Genomic DNA, 20,786 nt, shown 5'->3' on the forward strand with positions numbered 1-20,786 from the left:
GTTAAACCTACTCTCTGCTCCTGGTTTTGTGTTGTGGAGCTGCTGAGTTCTAGCTACCTGTGCTTTTTAAACCTTGTTACCCAAATTCTTTTTGTAGCTGCTGACGTGCACTCAAACGAATCCTTCTGCTCTCTGAATGGAAACTCTGCTTGTGGGCTGTTTGGGTGCATTTCAACAGTTTGACATCCACAGACAAGAATAGCAGAGAGTTTATGTCGAACAGCACTGAGATGAAACTGGTTTAGTCTGACGATCTCTGGGAGGCACAGCAGCACCTACTTGGCACAGCTGAGGGTTCTGAAGGGAATGAATTACCAGGATGTCATGGGAAAAGTCTGGCTTTTAAAGTTTAACATGGAATGTAAAAATCCTTTGGAAATGTTTGGTGATATTAAGGGTCAGAATTACGCACCAGACTAGACTGAATGAGTTGCTGCAGAATGAGCAAATATTTGGACTAATCACCCCAGAAGGATGTGGATTACTAATTAACATGTTGCCAGTGTAATTAGGTGCACTTAGGACTTCCTCTGCCCCTCTCCCCTCCTGCGCCATGGCTTCCGCCCACACACAGCCTTGAATTACTCCACTGGCAACTGTTGATGCATTCTCAAACCATCTGACGTCAAGAGGGAAGGGCTCAACCCAGCGCGCACTATAAAGGACCTCTGGCACCTCGGTTCATTCACAGACACACTCTGGATTACCACAGCCCCTTCACAGAAGCGCCTTCACCGGGCTCCTCGGAACGCAGGAGGTTCGCCAACCTTCCCCGACGTTAAATAAAACATGAAAATGTCAGCGGCGGAGATCAGCCAGGTCCTCAAGGAGGGAGAGCTGGAGAAGAGGAGCGACAGCCTGCTCCAGTTCTGGAAGAGGAAAACGTGCGTCCTGACCACGGACAGCCTCAACATTTACGCCGACACGCAGAAACGCTCCAAGGGCAAGGAGCTGAAGCTGCAGTCCATCAAGAAGGTGGACTGCGTGGAGCGCACCGGCAAGTTCGTCTATTTCACCATCGTGACCACAGACAATAAGGAGATCGATTTTCGGTGCTCCGGAGAGGAGAACTGCTGGAACGCGGTGATCACCATGGCACTGATTGATTACCAGAACAGGAAGGCCATCCAGGACTTTAAGACGCGGCAGGACAACGAGAGCGCGTCGCCCGGACAGCAGGAGAGGCGCATGGCGAGGGCGCCCTGAGCCGCCGGGGAGACTCCGGCTGTGAACTAGACTCCAAATATGGTGAGAGACACACCGTGAAATGTGGCTGACATGATGTGTGAATATCCAAATATGAGTAATATAGGCTAAAAAAAAAAACACAATCGGTGGCATCAGTGAGTAGAAGTTGAGACTAATGAGGTGCTGTTTGTCTCCTCCAGTGTCATGTGGACCACGCAGACATAAAAACACGCGGACCAAAAGGAAGACGAGCTTATCCGGTCCAGGGATGAAGGACTGAGTTCTCGGAGACAAATCGAGATCCAAACCGACAGACAGAGACACTGAGAAGCTCCACAAAGGGCTGAACTGTCGACATTATTTCACTCTCTTCGGAGGAATGACTCCCTAAAACCATAATTTATTTGTTTCCAGGATGTGGTGTGACTGGCAAACAGCTTGTGTTGTTTAAATTATTTACTATTCAATGTGTGTTAAGTGTGTATTTATTTGAATAAATATCAATGCTTCTTTTGACACAACTTCATGCTCTTCTGCTTTTTATTGTTTCCTCAACTGGAGGCATTTCACCCCCTCAGCTTGGTGTTAAGGTGTGATAGTATCTCATTACCAGCTCAGGGAGTCAGTGACACTCAGGGAGACACTTCACCGGCTGCATTTCTCTGTAAATGCCAGACATGCTGCCGTAAAAAGGGAGTGGAGGACAGGAAAGTCCCTTTTCCTCTCTGCTGTCAGGTGGAATGTGACGCTTTATTGTCTCTGGGAGGGTTTGAGGCCTGAGTCATATCAGATAAGCAGTATGGGACACTTAAAAGACCCGCTGGAGTCTTTGAACACACCTCCTGAGGTGTGGTGGGGTTATAGCTGCTGTTGACATAGGTAATCACATGTAAAAAGTGACAATTTCACCTGCTACATTTCTCTTTTCTTGTAAACGTGGCCTTCACACAAGCTGAAGTTGGTTTTATTCGATAAAAGTCAGATTTTCTGACAGTGTTGAGGTCATATATTCATCTGCTAATTTATCAGATGCCTCTGTTCTTTAAAAGTCAGAATAATGCACAGGAAGTCCACTTTACTGCCCTGCTATCATAAAAGAAATGGATATGATGAGACACTAGAAACACACCTAGCTAATTGCCATCGTAAACTGCGTGGGAAAAGCTATAAACATATTCCAGAAATGTTGAAAGGTCATAAAATGTGAGTGAAGAGTTGACACTAGACAATGAATTATTTCGACATTTGAAGCCAGAGTGCTACAGGGACATTTAAGAAGTCAGATGTTTTGTATGTACTGTAAGAAGGTGTTATTTTTGTTATGTTTTTAAAGAGTTCTTTAAGTTGACACACTTTTAAAACTGGGTGGGTTGTGTTTATGCAGTGATAGATAGTCTATGAGGAAACGGGAACACTTAACTTCTTAAATTCAGCTGATTGATATCAACTTTGGTGGACTTTTCAGAAATGTTCAAAATCAGTCACAAGTTATTTGAAAGGTGCAAGAAAATGGAAAAAGCCAAGAAAAAGAGAAAACACGACAGACACCATTGCACTTGGAAATTAAATCTCAGTCTGTACAGACGGGTTTTAAAAAGACTCAGTAGGGAGCTCGTTCCTGTTGGACTGCTTGCCCTGAACCCCTCTGAACAGAAATATCTCCTCTGGAGGATCTTGTGGAGTGGAAGTGTGTTATGAGGACAAATGCCCAGAAGTCAGAGGTGACAGAAAGCTGAACTGCTGGCGTGGAATAATGAAGTGTATCATAGAGTCACACCCCTCCCTGTCGCATCCCGTCCATATGTGCGGCTTTGAAGTAGGATCACGCTACAATGAGCGCATCAAAGCGGTTGATCTGTGGAGTATTATAGCTGCGGATGGGGCCTCCTGTCTAAAAATACTGTTTCACAAATTGGCACCGCGTTAATCTCACACACACACACACACACACACACACACACACACACTTTTGGCCCCTGAGCTAAGGGCCACACAGGGGTTTTGCTACCAGTGACCTGCCGTTAGAGTGTAAATTTAGACGACACCCAAATATTCTGTTTTGAAGCAACTCCTGACGCATTCCATATGACTCTAAGCAGCGGTTTAAAGGCTGAGTGCAAGCGTCATAATCTGCTCTGCATCTGGCCACAGAATGTAAAGACGTCTTGTGTACTTCCTGGCTGGTTTGGAGACACACCGCCAACCAGAGGGACTCACACACTGAGTCGTCTTCTCTGATCAGAGCGTATAAACATCCTGTGACGCAGCACTGGCACACACTCAGGCCATACTTGTAGCTCTGCCGTCACTGCTTCACAGTCAGGAGCAACACTCGATGCATTGTTATTCTCAAGGAAAACATAAATACAAAAAACGGAGAAGATGTCAGACAAGCATGTGCAGCTGAGTGGGACAAAATAAATGATTCAGAGGCGTTTGTAGTAAACACTTGAAGTCGTGCTGACGAGAGGATCCAGGGTGTTGTCAGGTGAAGGTCCGTGGCTAGAAGAAACATGTCTCGCTGTGTTTCGTCACTCAGATAAAGTTAACATCACTCCCACACAAACTCCTCTCACATCCTTTATGGCGGTAAATCTTTAATCTTTTTGACATGAATATTGTGCACTGAATCTGCTCTCAGAGGGGAAGTTTGCCTCGACATGAAGCTACAGAACCACAGAAATGTGAGGAAACCAGTGACATTGACAGGTAGAAAAATAGAAATGAAAGGAAAATGAGCTCAAATGAGAAAAAGCTTTAATGACGTTAACTAAACATCAACACAAACTTGATTCCACATGCAGGGAATTGCCTGGGTTAATGTATAACTGAGGGATTTTTGAAGTCTATGGGATCTATCTTGCATATACTTTCATTAAAAGTAAAAAAAACTAATGTTCTGTGTTCATTATGATCATGTCTTTACAAATTCCACAATTATTTATCATGAAAAAAACACTTATTAATAAAAAAATGACTGGATATCACTGAAATGTCAACTAAATAACCGTCTGAATTTAATAACAACCACCTTCTAATTAACTAAACAATAATTTAATTAGGTTATTCAAAAAATGTTCTCTGAGTTATTTACTATAAAGTAGTGTGTGAGTCAAGTGTGGAATTATCGCATGTAATCAGGTTTACTATGACATCTTTATACATAACTTGAAATTTCTATTTTATTCAATTGTATACATAATATTTAGAAGAATCTTTCTGTAAAAATGCCACGTGGTGTTTGGCTATAGGCGGCCATGTTGATTTTAGGCCTGAAAACAGTAAAAATGTCAACTATGATACAAAAAGTACCACAATTATTATTTTTTGACTCACCTACAGTTAAAGATCACTGACTGTGTAGAAAGATATAAGAACCCTTAATAATATTGTCCACAGCTTTCCCTCTAGTCATCACCATCTTGCCTGACTCCGGCTAATCCAAAAATTAGTGAAGAGTTTTATTGTGAGGCAATGTACTGTCCTGTGATGACACCCACCTGTCACTCAAAGCTGACACGCCCTTAAATGTGTTTAATATGGGAGTTACATCAAAATTTACCACACATGCAGTTGTCTAGAAAAGGAAAATTAGCTTTAGAGACCTAAAACAGATTTGAACTAGCCTGTAAACATGTTAATTTTTGGTGTAAAGTTGAGGATTTTAACTTGGGGGTCTATGGGGGTTGACTCACACTGGAGCAGCCTCATGTGGTCATTCGAGGAATTGCAGTTTTTGGCAGCAACTTAATTTTCCAGGCCCAGATGTTGCATTTTGCTTTTTTTACATATATGTTTGAGATTTTCACTCAAAATTTATTTCACTTGCATAGTTTAAAGGCTCATTATAATAACTTTCAGACTAAATGTCACTGCATTTGATTGTTTATAGGCCATAAACAAAAACATAATGAAGAGATTTAGCACTTCAGCCCTAAGAATTAGGGAGATTAGATTTATAGAAAATATAAATAAACATTTTACATACTGGTTCTTCCAAATAGTGCATTTCAGCCTCAAAGTTTATCTTATACATTTGGAAACAGTATGTTCAGTAAGTTCAAACGTCGACTTTATGTTTCAGATCTTTCATTGGAGTTCGTCAGTCTTGTTATCATGTGACTAACTGCATAGTAAAAGGAAGAAAGAAGTAGAGATCTAATCATCTTTCTCTGGATTGGGAAACAAGAGGGTCAATGTTCAGTAGATCAGTAGACGGATGGTTTAGATACTAAATATAGACAAGTTGTGATTCAGGCTGTAAAAATTGCTTCACTTTTACATCAGATCTTACCTCGTGTGGCCTTAGAGCTCATCAAGAGCCTGATGAGACATGTTAGCACCACTTCACTCCCAGGCATGTTCAGGTGTGCGTCATGACTCATGCCGGCATGAGTATGAGGGTATACTGCTCGGTTTCCCGTCAGAATCCACAATGTAGTGACCTCTACCTTTGTTTCGTTTTAAGTTGTTGTGTCATTTCCTCACTCTCGCTTCCCGTCAGAGTCTAATCTGACGCCAGCACGACACAACACTGCTGCTTCATGTAAATAAAAAGCTCCTAAACCCAAACAGCAGAGGATGTTAGGCAAGAAGATGCTTTTGGTTATTAACAACCTCAAAGATCTGAGCCATACTATTAGTGTCTGCTCATTTTGGATTGTAGTGAATTAACAGATATTGTTTTGTGATGAGCGTCTGAAAAGGATGACAGCGGTCTACCGCATCTTCAGTTGTTTTTTTTTTTAAACCATAGGAATGGGATTATCTAAGAGAAGTGCTATTCACAGGCTTGTTTTACTGGAAAGAACCTTTAAAGGTATTTCTCTATGTGATACATGAGTCAGGTGAGCGCATACCTGAGCACATACATCAGCAAACACAAAGAGACACCCACACCCTCAGGTCATTACTGAGACAACCCCAAGTCACCTGGATTCCATTAAAAACTGAATTTTTGAAGAGTTAAAATCGGGAAATTCTTAAATTCTTGACCAAAGTCCAGCTCTCCATGATTCATTGTTGTTGCCCATTCCTTCACCCAAATAAAGGTCATCTGATTCCCAGATCTGGTCTTGTGGATAAAATGGACCAATCCTCCCCTCATCTTATCCACAAAGGCGTCATTCTCCTAATCGTCGGCATCCATGACAACTGTGTTTGTTTTTTATCGGACATCCATTTCTGTCTGCTGAGTCACGGCAACAGAACTCCCCAGACTCCCCAGATCTGCATCTTCAGCTTTATCTGGGTGTGACTGTGACAATTACAAACCAATTCCTATGAAATCAGAGGCTAGAACGCAATTTTGAACATAGATAAAAACATGAAAATTCATGAGAAACACTGGATTGCATACACTGTGATTTCAAAAAGCCTCTTATTGGGAGTCATGAGACTCAGCGACACCAAAACATCATCACAGAGCGATGACTTGTCCTAATGGACATCCAAACCACATCCGCTACTCTGTAAATATAGAAAAAAGACAACAAGCAACACATGTCAGGTTCAGAGAAGCATTTCCCAGAAATAGATACTTTCTCCCTTTGTGCGCCTGTTTTTCAAAGAGAATCTTATGAATTTAGCACCACTTATATCTAAGACATGAATGCATATTGGACTTACACCGCCGCACAGACATGCTGCATATATACATACGGAGTGTTGGCAGGGCTGCACTGCTGAGCGGGGATCATGTTGCCTCAGACCCAGCTGTCCGGAGGGAAGCTTCAGACAGAGAGAGGAGACGCTGTCAGGAATGTCTACAAGGCAGTGAGGGGGCGGAAGGCCGAGGACCAGAGAGCTCCACATGCTTTCTGTGGTCTGAGGAAGCAGGCAGCACAAAGATCAGTATCAGATAAGTGTCGACTTGAAACTATGGATTTGGACTCATGAATAAAGGGTTCAAAGGGGAACAATCAAGTCTGGTTTTGGCTAGTTCTTGGCTATGTCATGGAACTGACTGATGTATAACATATAAGGCCACACAAGCTGGTATTAGAAGCTAGCAGGATCTCTTTACATTTCAATTAATAATTCACTTTTCTAATAATCTTCTGTTAACATAGGTGACAGTCGTGCAGTGGTTAGCTCTGTGGCCTTACATCAACCTGCTGGTCAGCTGGGGACTCTTTGTTTGGAGTTTTAATGTTCTTCCTCTGCCTGCGTGGGTTTTTCTCCGGATGCTCCAGCTTCCTCCAACAGTTCAGAGATGTGCATGCCAAGTTATTTGGTGATTCTAAACTGGCTGAAGGTGTGAGCGACTGTCAGTTGCATGATTGTGTTAGGCCAGCTATAAGCCTTGATTACACTCTGGTCCAGAAATGCATGTCAGCTGTGGACACCCATTGATGTGCAGTGGTTGTTAAGGCCAATTCAGAGATTCTGCATCCTCATGTGGGAGTCTGCTTGGAAGACTCCATTGCATTCGTGCACAGTAGATCGTATCAATGCATGCGACGTGTACCCACTGCTGCCGGCCATTGCCCTTGTAGTTTAGTTGCCACATGGACACAAATTTTGGGCTACATATAAACATCTGTATAGAGATCTGTAGTGGCTTGATTAGAAGACGTGGATGTCCATGTACGAATACATAGATACAACCTGCTGCTCATACAGAGTCAGCCAAAATAATGTTTACACACATCAGGAAAAGAAAAACTTGCATAAATATTTCAATACCAAATTTATTCAGACATCACAAGATTAATACAAGTTACCTTTGGCCTCTACAATTACAAGAGGTGCTCAAAGTGGTGGCCATTGGGTTCCAGACATTGCAAGGAAGTATAACTAAGGCTTTAGCATTTAGACACTTTTGTGTTATGATAGTCTGGTTACCTGTCCAAGTTGCACAACACATCTCTCCTGTCATGAACTTGGATAGACTCATTATTATTAATGACACTACAGCTAAATAATAGATGAATGGAATTAACTGCTAACATGCTACTAGTTTGGCAGATAATGGTGAAATGAAAAGAACAATGGTGCTGGACAAAAATGAGAGAATTCCCAAACTGATTACAGTTCATTCTGAAGAGGGACATGAGTGTCTGTCGCATCCACTCAATAGTTGTGGTGACATTTCATAACCAAATCATAAACACCAGGGCTCTAGAGAAGTAGGTCACATTCAAGTAGGTGAGAATGTCTGGACCGACTTTAATGACTCAGTCAGGTAGATGTTGAACTATTTATAGGATTAGTGAAGGCTTTGACCTGCTGGTGGCACAAGATGAAACATCAGCAATCACCAGAGTCAGTCAGATTCAGTCTCTGAGATCCATGAATGTCTGAACAGAATTCGATTGTAGTCTAATCCTCGCTTTGACAAAAACAAAAATTAGAAAAATACTTTTACTCCTCAGATAATTCACAGATCATTTTGCCAAATAAATACAAAAATAAACTAAATATCAAAATGTCTTCAGGATTATTGAGAGTCAACAGGAAAAAAAAAGTTGCTTTTTAAATCTAGATGCCATTGTTCAGCACTGTGAGCTTAATAGATAAAATTTGATTACCTATACTGTCTTCAGTTGGATACCACCTTTGGCTGTATAGAAAGATGAAGAAACCCTCTGTGACATCACTCGCAGGATTTCTTAACAGCAGTTTTAAAACTCAGTATGGTGGTTCTAGCCATTACAGTTTTAGCAGAACCAGACTCTACATAATTCCAATCTTGTCCAAAAATTAAGTAAGAGGTTCAACCAAGCTGCTAAAGCCTTAATACAATTTAAACGGCTAAGTTATATAAAAATTTACCCTATACAGTTGTCTTGAACACTGAATGTAGCTACAGAGACCAAACCAGTTTTTGTACCAGGCTGTAAACATGTTTATTTCTGCTCTAAAGTTAAGCATTTTAACATGGGCGTCTATGGGGACTGGCTCGCTTTTGTAGACAGCCTCAAGTGGACATTTGAGGAACTGCAGTTTTCGGTACTCAGCCTCAAAGGCGGCCACTTCAGTACCACGACAGGTAAGTGGTTTACTTTAAATTCATTAATCCTTTAATATATTGACAACAGGAAAATCTAGATGCTGGTGGATGATGGGACTCTGAGCAGTGGAGCAGAGCAGCTGTGGTTCAGGTCTGGAGCTGCTCTTACAGTACGAGTCGGATCGCAGTCTAACTGGGCTCCTGAGGGGAGGTTTTACTTACCAACACCTGTCTGAGTGGGCGTGTGAAGAGATGACCAAAACCAGACTACAAAAATATTACATTTCCAAGTTGGGTCTAATATAAGAAATATTCCAGTGTCTGGAGACAATGATGGGAGTTTTTCTGTTTCCCCAGAAATGATTTTCATCTCACATCTCAACTGTAGTTACTACAATGGAAGCAGCACAAATTAAATGCACATATGAACTGAAACAAAGTAAAACAGAGGGAAAGGAAATTCAGAAGGCAAGTCATAGTCATGCGAATTCTTCAGGTGCCATATAACTCCACGTAAGCTGACATGAGTTACTGTAAGTTGCATCAGATTGTTGGTGCAGCCAATAACGCAGCAACATGATCAGTTTTGCCTGCCACAAATCCGAAGGTGAAACGAATGGCTGCAATAACCTGTAATGATGACCCCGGGTCCACAGCCGTTATCAGGGTGAGAGGAAATTAGTTCACCGCAGATATTACACGAGAGGAAAGAGGAAGAAAGATAAATGAGCACATAAAGGGAGGGAGGGATAAATTCCAGCGGTGAGAATGTTACAAGTAGCAGAAGAATAGTTTGCTAGGAGGGGGAAAATGGATGCAGGAAATCCCCCGTGTCACACCAAAGCCAACAAGACACACCAAGAAGGATGTAACGTATCAGGGAAGCTGCACCTTTCACAAACAGAACGATTTTCAATCCATCTTTCAGACTGACACACAATCAGAAAAGATAAACCATTCAGAGGGCAGTTTTTATAGCTAATTTAGGAGCAGATTACATGGTGTATTGTATTGTGTGGTGTTTTTTTCCTTGTTAATTCATACAGTGGAAATTTCTGTGATACATTTGTCAGTCTGGCTTTTTTTTTTTTTTTTATAAAACAACATGAATCATAATGCAGGAAATTGCTCTTTTCTCTACAATAAACTGTATTATTTCTAGCCTGTAATACAATTTAACATTCTATTATTATTATTTATTATATTTGTATAATTAGCACCAAAACCGTTATAAGAGTCAGTCATGTTTCCACAAAGAATGTCCATCATCTAAAAGTTTAGTTTCATATTTTACATGATATGATTTTGTAAAAGAGTGGATTTAATGAAACAAATGTGTTTTTAAACGTATGATGAGTAGGCAGTGGAAGCTGGAAAGTCCCATCATCAGGAGTACAGGTTCCGACACAAGGCATTCTTGCAGTCCCAGATCCTCCGTATTGCTTCTCTGCACGGCTCCAGGTCCCTGATCACTTCTACAGTGTGGTATTGACCTAGCAACATACATTTCCATCAATCATAGCCGGACACAACAGAGGTGTATTGTTCAAAGACACTGAGGGCGTTTAATCGCTGCCGATTAGGGCGGAGGCTTGTGTTTCCGAGTCTGCATACCTCTGCTGGGGTGATGATCTCCCTGTGAGGGCTGATTTATGAATGATAAATAACATCAGCTTTTGTGTCTCTCTCATTACATTCTCTTCTTATTAAAGGAAGACTGTGATTTATATTGGCTTGGGTTCTCTCCTCACAGCTGAAAACACAGGTTCTGTCAGTTGTACACAGCAAACTAGATACTCAAAGTGCAGCAATGTTGCTAAAACATGTCATGATGAGCGATAAAACAGGATAACAGATGGAACTGATGCTAATATAACACTGAATCTGCAACAACCTGTAGTTATTCTTTAATATTCATAAAAGTAGTAGTGGTGGTTGCAATTGTGTTCGTGACGGCAAAGGTAGAAATGGATGCACTGGTAGATTTGTAGTAATTGTAGACGTTTACAACTTAAGGTTAAAGCTGCACATGACCATTCTGCGCCACAAAACATTGACTTATTATCACTTTAAACATTTTATATGGCTAAGTGTTTCATACACATCCAACAGATAGATAGCAAGTCCAATTTTCATTCTGTTTTCAGCTCAATTTTTGCAGCATCCTGAGGGAAACATCTGGCGCTTTAGCTGCTAAATGCTCCACTGTGTTCACTGGATAGTCACCAGCTTTGTGTGTCTGTTTCATTTTTACTGAGTGATGTGTATGTGTGTGTGTGTGTGTGTGTGTGTGTGTGTGTGTGTGTGTGTGTGTGTGTGTGTGTGTGTGTGTGTGTAATCAAAACAGTCAAGCCAGCCATAAAATGGGAATAATTCACAATAAAACTCTGTGGGTTAAACACTGATTCTCAGTTTTCCTGTGTTTGTCCGGTCACTGATTAAACCCCAAAAACTCACCTCTGTGTATCAAAGTTACATATTAAGGTTTTGTTTTAAGCTAAAAATGGCTCAGACGAAATCACTTCTTCACCATTGTTTTCTCTAAAATGTGCAGATCTAGTAAGTCTTTTCCATGCACTCTGCTACTACTTGGTGCAACTCAAGCACACCAGCTCTCCTACAAGTTTTTCCAAAAACTGAAACTAGTGGACAAGCGGCACGTTCTAAGACTGGAGTATTTGAGCCGCAATGTTTGAACCAGAATTGTTTCTGGAAGCCTCATCCTTGTCATTCAATGTGGAAATGCTGAACCACAGCATTAACTTCTCATGATGTGTCTTCAAGGATATTTAGAACACCACATGGACACTGTAAAAAGGTTAAAAAAAAAAAAAAAGTTTTGCAAAAGCCCCAAAACAAGTAGAAAGTGGACCTGAAGGGGACGTGTTAACAAGGCACAAATTTGATTTTAATCTGAAGGGTTTCCAAGAAATGTGTAGAATGTTAACACTGACACAATGAAGCTTTAGACAGCTTCTAAATTCTAGATGGTAGCACTGTAAAAAGCTTCAATATAGAGTAAAAATGTTGATCTGGCTGTCTGTATGAGTACTTTTAAAGGCATATTTTTTAACCCATTTAACAGGAAACATAAAAGTAATCACCTTGATGATTGCTCAGTTCAGTTTGTTCAGAACCTTCAAAACTGAAGCACCGGAATGAAAGAGAGCCATCATTTACACACATGGACAAAATTGTTGGTACCCCTCAGTTAAAGAAGGAAAAACCCACAATTCTCACTGAAATCACTTGAAACTCACAAAAGTAACAATAAATAAAAATTTATTGAAAATTAAATAATCAAAAACAGCCATCACTTTTGAATTGTTGATTAACATAATTATTTAAAAAAACAAACTAATGAAACAGGCCTGGACAAAAATGATGGTACCTCTATAAAAGATTGAAAACTATTTGACCAGAGTGACATGATTAACTCAGGTGTGTCATTTAATTGACATCACAGGTGTTTCCAAACTCATAATCAGTCAGTCTGCCTATTTAAAGGGAGACAAGTAGTCACCCTGCTGTTTGGTGAAAAGGTGTATACCACACTGAACATGGACAACAGAAAGCGAAGGAGAGAATTGTCCCAGGACATCCGAAAAAAAATTATAGACAAACATCTTAAAGGTAAAGGCTATAAGACCATCTCTAAACAGCTTGAAGTTCCTGTGACAACAGTGGCTCATATTATTCAGAAGTTCAAGACCCACGGGACAGTAGCCAACCTCCCTGGACGTGGCCGCAAGAGGAAAATTGATGACAAATTGAAGAGACGGATCGTTCGAATTGTATCCAAAGAACCCAGAGTAACCTCCAAAGAAATTAAAGGTGAACTCCAAGGCCAAGGTACATCAGTGTCAGATCGCACCATTCGTCGTTGTTTGAGCCAAAGTGGACTTCATGGGAGACGACCAAGGAGGACACCACTGCTGAAAAAAACTCATAAAAAAGCGAGACTGGAATTTTGCAAAAATGCATGTTGACAAGCCACAAAGCTTCTGGGAGAATGTCCTTTGGACAGATGAGACCAAACTGGAGCTTTTTGGTAAGGCACATCAACTCTATGTTCATAGACTCAAAAACCAAGCATACGAAGAAAAGAACACTGTCCCTACGGTGAAACATGGAGGAGGCTCAGTAATGTTTTGGGGCTGCTTTGCTGCATCTGGCACAGGGTGTCTTGAAAGTGTGCAAGGTACGATGAAATCTGAAGACTATCAAGGCATTCTGGAGAGAAATGTGCTGCCTAGTGTCAGAAAGCTTGGTCTCAGTCGCAGGTCATGGGTCTTCCAACAGGACAACGATCCAAAACACACAGCCAAAAACACCCAAGAATGGCTGAGAGAAAAGCGTTGGACTATTCTAAAGTGGCCTTCTATGAGCCCAGATCTGAATCCCATTGAACATATGTGGAAGGAGCTGAAACATGCCATTTGGAGAAGACACCCATCAAACCTGAGACAACTGGAGCTGTTTGCTCATGAGGAGTGGGCCAAAATACCTGTTGACAGCTGCAGAACGCTCATTGACAAATACAGAAATCGTTTAATTGCAGTGATTGCCTCAAAAGGTTGTGCAACAAAATATTAAGTTATGGGTACCATCATTTTTGTCCAGCCCTATTTCATTAGTTTGTTTTTTTTAAATAATTATGTTAATCAACAATTCAAAAGTGATGGCTGATTTTGATTATTTAATTTTCAATAAATTTTTATTTATTGTTACTTTTGTGAGTTTCAAGTGATTTCAGTGAGAATTGTGGGTTTTTCCTTCTTTAACTGAGGCGTACCAACAATTTTGTCCACGTGTGTATGTCTTTTCCACCTGTGCTTTTCAACCTGTGACGAGTTATTAATGTGTAAAATTCTGAAGCACTCGTGGAATCTGCTAAAAACTCTAAACCAGACAATCGTAGGACAGACACAGCAGTGATGTGGGCCTCATAAAGCTGAAAGCTGAGGGCTGAATTTATGTGGCATAACAGAGCTTCAAGTGGCCGCTTTATAAATCCTCTATAGAAAGAGGAAATGGGAAGACTAAAGCCTGAAATAAGAGGAAGTCCTGTTTTTCATGGCTCAAGGGTCTTTCCCAAGAAGCAGAAGAGCTCACAATAGTCCCCTCTGTGCACATGCTGCCCCGACGCCGAGCATTGGGGCAACTACGGCTGCAATGGAGGTCAGCATTAATCAAATTAGACAGCACACTTTCAATGCACTGCAAGCACACTTCAGCAGTGTAAACAGAGTCCATCTGAGTCAACCTGACTCACCTGTAGAAAAGTAAGACTTAATCTATAAGGCTGTAAAGCAGGGGTGTCAAACTGCTTTTAGTTCAAGTTAGTTCCACATTCAGCCCAATATGGTCTCAAGTAAAATGGACCAGTAAAATCACAGAATAATAACCTAAAAATAATCACAATTCCACATTTTCCTTTGTTTTAGTACAAACAAAGTACATTCTAGAAAAGTTCACATTTAAGGAATTGTTTTTTTTTTACATAACACTATGAACAACCTGAAATTTCTTATGAATAATCAGTTGAATTTCAAATCAAAATGACAAAAGTCAGACAAAAAAGACAAAAAAACAACAAAAACAAGGCAAAACATTACAAAAATAAGCTAAAAGACATGAAGCAAAACAAAAAAAGGACAAAAAAAATCGACAAGAAGTTACAAAGGGACAAAATTGGACAAACGACAAAAACAAGACAAAAAATTACACACAAATGAGACCAAAAATGACAAAAGCGAGAAACAAAATAACAAAAAATGGACAACAGAAGTGAGACAAAAAACACAAGATGACACAAATGATATACAAAACAATGAATAAAGCGAAACACAAAATGAAAAAAATAAGAAAAAACACAAATGAGACAGGAAACACGAAATAACCAAAAACAAAATGACAAAAACAAGAGACAAATGACAAAAGTCAGACAAAAAACAACAAAAACAAGACAAAATATTGCAAAAATGAGACACAAAATGACAAAAGAACAATAAACAATCTAGTATTTGATTTTATGATCAAAACAACTTGTCATGGTCTAGAAATGATTTTAAATTTATAGTTTTACTAATTTACAATTTGCATTTAATGTCTTCTCTGTAATTTTTATGCTTTGATCGGCGGATGGGACCCTCTGGAGGGCCGGTTTTGGCCAGCGGGCCGCATATATGACATCCCCTGCTATAAAGTCTCGGTTGTACCATTTACGTTATTAAAAAGAACAAAGTTTACGTCGTGAACAGCGGCAGATACATTCTAGTGAAACATTTCTGTAAAAATCCCATCTGAGTTTTCGTGCCAACAGCTCCCTGACTACTCTGCTTCTCCACCCAGCTTCACATTTCACATCGAATTAGTGTGAAAGCTGCATTCGCCTTCAAACCAATTTCAAAATGCATTACATTGACTTTATTGGGAACATTTTCCCATGAATGCAGAGACAAATTAATGTGTTGTGTGTGTGTGTTTGGAAATGTAATGTTGCCCCTTGTGCTCCAGACAGGAGGCCCCATGATGTCATCTCCTTAGGATGTCATCTTTAATGAGCACACCGTACACGGACACCCAGCGCTATGTCAAAAACATACGCACAACCTCAACCAATTGCTAAAACATGGCTGCAGATGTCTGGTTTTGTCCCCACGAGGTACGCGCTGGATGTGTGTTCACACCGGTTGAAGGTGGGGGTTTGACTTGTGTGAGCTGTGGGAACAGGAGTTTGCGGTGTAGATTTACACAACCCCCCAAGGAAACACCAAGAAATGACTCCAGCAGGAGAGATTGAGCCAGAGATTAGGACTTCAGCTTCTTCACACACGAAAGGTTGAAACATTAAATATGGAAGATGATATCCACTCTGATAAAAATTTAACACAAAATCAGGTCAAAATATTAGAAGATCTAGTTCAGCGGCCGTGCATGAGGCATGACGACACACACAGAGGAGCCTTTCACAACGGCTCGGTCCATACAATCCCTGAAACAGAATCTCTTTTCTTCTGCGGACGAGCGTCTGAGCCAGAGGACCGGAGCAGGGGCTGGGGCGAGGATGGAGATGTTTGGAGGGGTGTAGAGGACATGAAGGGTGGGTGGATTGTTGGGTAATGAGTCACTGGAGCCTCCTTCAAAGCCTGCTCTCCAACCCCAACACCCCCTCCAACGCCCGAGCAGGGAGGTCCGGTGGAATCTGGGCACTTGGATGGAAGAGCTGAGTGGGCAGGCCACATACAGCGTGCACACACATGGATGACAGCGCTACACACATACGTGCACTTCTTCCATCTCTAACTAGGGTCAGGATCTCGCGGCGGAGGACATGGCCTCTGGAACAAAGGCTTCTACTGTAGAGAGTTTGAGGGGCGCATGTACAGTGTGTGGTTGTCTGTACTTTGTGTAAGCGCAACACAATTTATTATCTTTCCACTGTAAGACGGTGGAACTGTGACTTGTATGTCTCTGTGTGCATGTAGCAAAACACGGATTCAGTTTTTCCGTAGAAACTCTGATTAGTCAAGTGAGATATCTGGTGATTTTTTGGGGGGGTTTGGCTTCATTCATTTTCCTCCCGTTTTTTTAAATTGCAAATTTGACCATGAGACAAGAGTGTGTTTGTTCAAAAAAAACAACAACCTGCTGGCACAAACCCCCTCCTGTGGCACATCTCTGTGTTCACGCCGACGTTCCTGGTAGCAAGTATGATGTCTGTATAGGGTTTCACACACACAAACACACATGCACGCCAGCTGTGAGCTCATGTCACAGCTTTCACTCTTGTGTTTATTAGATCATGAGCAACTGTTTGAGTGACGGATAAAGGAAGAAAAGAAAACAGACGAGAAGTTCAAGTCTTTCCAGAATAGTTAGCTTTTGACTGTCTATCAAAGGTAATCAGCCCCTTGTGTTCCTTTCAACACTGAATCAGCTTAATTTTGCTTTGTTTGACAAGAATTTACAAAAAGACTCTTTCCTGTCAAAGTGAAAAAAGATTTCAATTAAACATTTTAAAAGTGTAAAATGGGTGATCCCTTCCAGAAAAATCTGATGTAATCCACACATGATTCTTTTTTTTTTTTAAGAGATTGCATCTTCATCCCCTTTAAAGTGACTCACTTAGGTCAACACAGGTGCAGTTAGATGGTGCTTGAAGTCATATGATTAGTGAAATGGAGATCACCTGAGTGCAGTGAATGTGTCGTAAAGACACCTGTATCTGGAAGGTTCAGTCACTGATGAATCAGTTCTCCTGGATAGAACTACACCCATGAAGACAAAAGAAAACTTTAAGGAGGTCAGTGAGAAGGTTTTTGGAAAGTATAAGTCAGGGGATTTATAGCTGAAAACTTTCAAGTCACTGAATATCTCTTGGTGTACAGTTAAAGCCATTATTTACAAAACGAAGGACTATCATATGTGTAAATCTGTCATGTACGAAAGAGACAAGTGAGAGAGGCCATCAAGACACCTATGAGTCCTCTGAAGGACTTGCAAACTTCAGCAACTGAGATGGGAGAGACTGTCCATAAAACAAATGTGGGCTGTTCTTAACCTGTCAAAACTTTTATGTGTCTGGCCAAGAGAACGCTACTATTGAAAAAAAATGTCATATTAAATTTTGACTGGCGTTCCCTGGAAGGCATGTGGGAGGCACTGAAGTCAAATGGAAAAATGTGCTTTGGTGTGATGAGACCAAAATGTAGCTTTTTGGAAATCAGACGAGACGCTATGTTTGCACATCATCACAAAAACACCATCTCCACTGTGAAGCATGGTGGTGGTGGTATTATACATTATCATACAGGTGTTTCTCAGCAGCAGAACAAGGAAGTCTTGTAAAATTAGAGGGTAAAATGAATGCAGCAAAGTCTAGTAAAATCCTGGAGGACAATCTGATACAGTCTGCGAGTGAAGACAATGGGGAGACAATGACCTGAAGGTGAACGTTTTAATGACATTTTGGACAACATACTAAACTATGACATTTTTTCCACATTTTGGACGACATACTAAACTGTGATGTTTTATCCATATTATGGACGACATACTAAACTATGACATTTTTTTAACATTTTGGACGACATACTAAACTATGACGTTTTTTCCACATTTTAGACGACATACTAAACTATGACGTTTTTTCCACATTTTAGACGACATACTAAACTATGACATTTTTTCCACATTTTGGACGACATACTAAACTATGACGTTTTTTCCACATTTTGGACGACATACTAAACTGTGATGTTTTTTCCATATTTCGGACGACATACTAAACTATGACGTTTTTTTCCACATTTCGGACGACATACTAAACTATGACGTTTTTTTCCATATTTCGGACGACATACTAAACTATGATGTTTTTTCCACATTTCGGACGACATACTAAACTATGACGTTTTTTTCCATATTTCGGACGACATACTAAACTATGATGTTTTTTCCACATTTCGGACGACATACTAAACTATGACGTTTTTTTCCACATTTCGGACGACATACTAAGCTATGACGTTTTTTCCACATTTCGGACGACATACTAAACTATGACGTTTTTTCCACATTTCGGACGACATACTAAGCTATGATGTTTTTTCCACATTTTGGACGACATACTAAACTATGACGTTTTTTCCACATTTCGGACGACATACTAAACTATGACGTTTTTCCACATTTCGGACGACATACTAAACTATGACGTTTTTTCCACATTTCGGACGACATACTAAGCTATGATGTTTTTTCCACATTTCGGACGACATACTAAACTATGACGTTTTTTCCACATTTCGGATGACATACTAAACTATGACGTTTTTTTCCACATTTTGGACGACATACTAAACTATGACGTTTTTTTCCATATTTCGGACAACATACTAAACTATGACGTTTTTTCCACATTTCGGACGACATACTAAACTATGACGTTTTTTTCCATATTTCGGACAACATACTAAACTATGACGTTTTTTTTCCATATTTCGGACAACATACTAAACTATGACGTTTTTTCCACATTTCGGACAACATACTAAACTATGACGTTTTTTTCCATATTTCGGACAACATACTAAACTATGACGTTTTTTTCCATATTTCCGACGACATACTAAGCTATGATGTTTTTTCCACATTTCGGACGACATACTAAACTATGACGTTTTTTTCCACATTTTGGACGACATACTAAGCTATGATGTTTTTTCCACATTTTGGACGACATACTAAACTATGACGTTTTTTCCACATTTCGGACGACATACTAAGCTATGATGTTTTTTCCACATTTCGGACGACATACTAAACTATGACGTTTTTCCACATTTCGGACGACATACTAAACTATGACGTTTTTTCCACATTTCGGACGACATACTAAGCTATGATGTTTTTTCCACATTTCGGACGACATACTAAACTATGACGTTTTTTCCACATTTCGGATGACATACTAAACTATGACGTTTTTTTCCACATTTTGGACGACATACTAAACTATGACGTTTTTTTCCATATTTCGGACAACATACTAAACTATGACGTTTTTTCCACATTTCGGACGACATACTAAACTATGACGTTTTTTTCCATATTTCGGACAACATACTAAACTATGACGTTTTTTTTCCATATTTCGGACGACATACTAAACTATGACGTTTTTCCACATTTCGGACGACATACTAAACTATGACGTTTTTTCCACATTTCGGACGACATACTAAGCTATGATGTTTTTTCCACATTTCGGACGACATACTAAACTATGACGTTTTTTCCACATTTCGGATGACATACTAAACTATGACGTTTTTTTCCACATTTTGGACGACATACTAAACTATGACGTTTTTTTCCATATTTCGGACAACATACTAAACTATGACGTTTTTTCCACATTTCGGACGACATACTAAACTATGACGTTTTTTTCCATATTTCGGACAACATACTAAACTATGACGTTTTTTTTCCATATTTCGGACAACATACTAAACTATGACGTTTTTTCCACATTTCGGACAACATACTAAACTATGACGTTTTTTTCCATATTTCGGACAACATACTAAACTATGACGTTTTTTTCCATATTTCCGACGACATACTAAGCTATGATGTTTTTTCCACATTTCGGACGACATACTAAACTATGACGTTTTTTTCCACATTTTGGACGACATACTAAGCTATGATGTTTTTTCCACATTTTGGACGACATACTAAACTATGACGTTTTTTCCACATTTCGGACGACATACTAAGCTATGATGTTTTTTCCATATTTCGGACGACATACTAAACTATGACGTTTTTTCCACATTTCGGACGACATACTAAGCTATGATGTTTTTTCCATATTTTGGACGACATACTAAACTATGACGTTTTTTCCACATTTCGGACGACATACTAAGCTATGATGTTTTTTCCACATTTTGGACGACATACTAAGCTATGATGTTTTTTCCACATTTTGGACGACATACTAAACTATGATGTTTTTTTCCATATTTCGGACAACATACTAAACTATGACGTTTTTTCCACATTTCGGACGACATACTAAACTATGATGTTTTTTTTCCACATTTTAGATGACATACTAAATGATGAC

At 40.0% G+C, this 20,786-nt stretch overlaps 1 protein-coding gene across 1 annotated transcript; it reads left to right on the plus strand.

Moving 5' to 3' along the window:
• The first annotated feature begins 661 nt into the window (after window positions 1-661).
• Window positions 662-1,709, plus strand: phlda2 (pleckstrin homology-like domain, family A, member 2). The gene is made up of 2 exons (XM_022193930.2): window positions 662-1,248; window positions 1,389-1,709. The coding sequence occupies exon 1, from the start codon at window positions 790-792 to the stop codon at window positions 1,204-1,206; it is 417 nt and encodes a 138-aa protein (XP_022049622.1). The 5' UTR covers window positions 662-789; the 3' UTR covers window positions 1,207-1,248; window positions 1,389-1,709.
• Window positions 1,710-20,786: the final 19,077 nt, after the last annotated feature.

The sequence above is a fragment of the Acanthochromis polyacanthus genome, chromosome 8, assembly GCF_021347895.1.
Source record: "Acanthochromis polyacanthus isolate Apoly-LR-REF ecotype Palm Island chromosome 8, KAUST_Apoly_ChrSc, whole genome shotgun sequence".
Lineage (NCBI taxonomy): Eukaryota > Metazoa > Chordata > Actinopteri > Pomacentridae > Acanthochromis > Acanthochromis polyacanthus.

Coding starts and splice junctions, on each gene's coding strand:
- phlda2 (XM_022193930.2), top strand. CDS start 790: ATGAAAATGTCAGCGGCGGAGATCAGCCAGGTCCTCAAGGAGGGAGAG.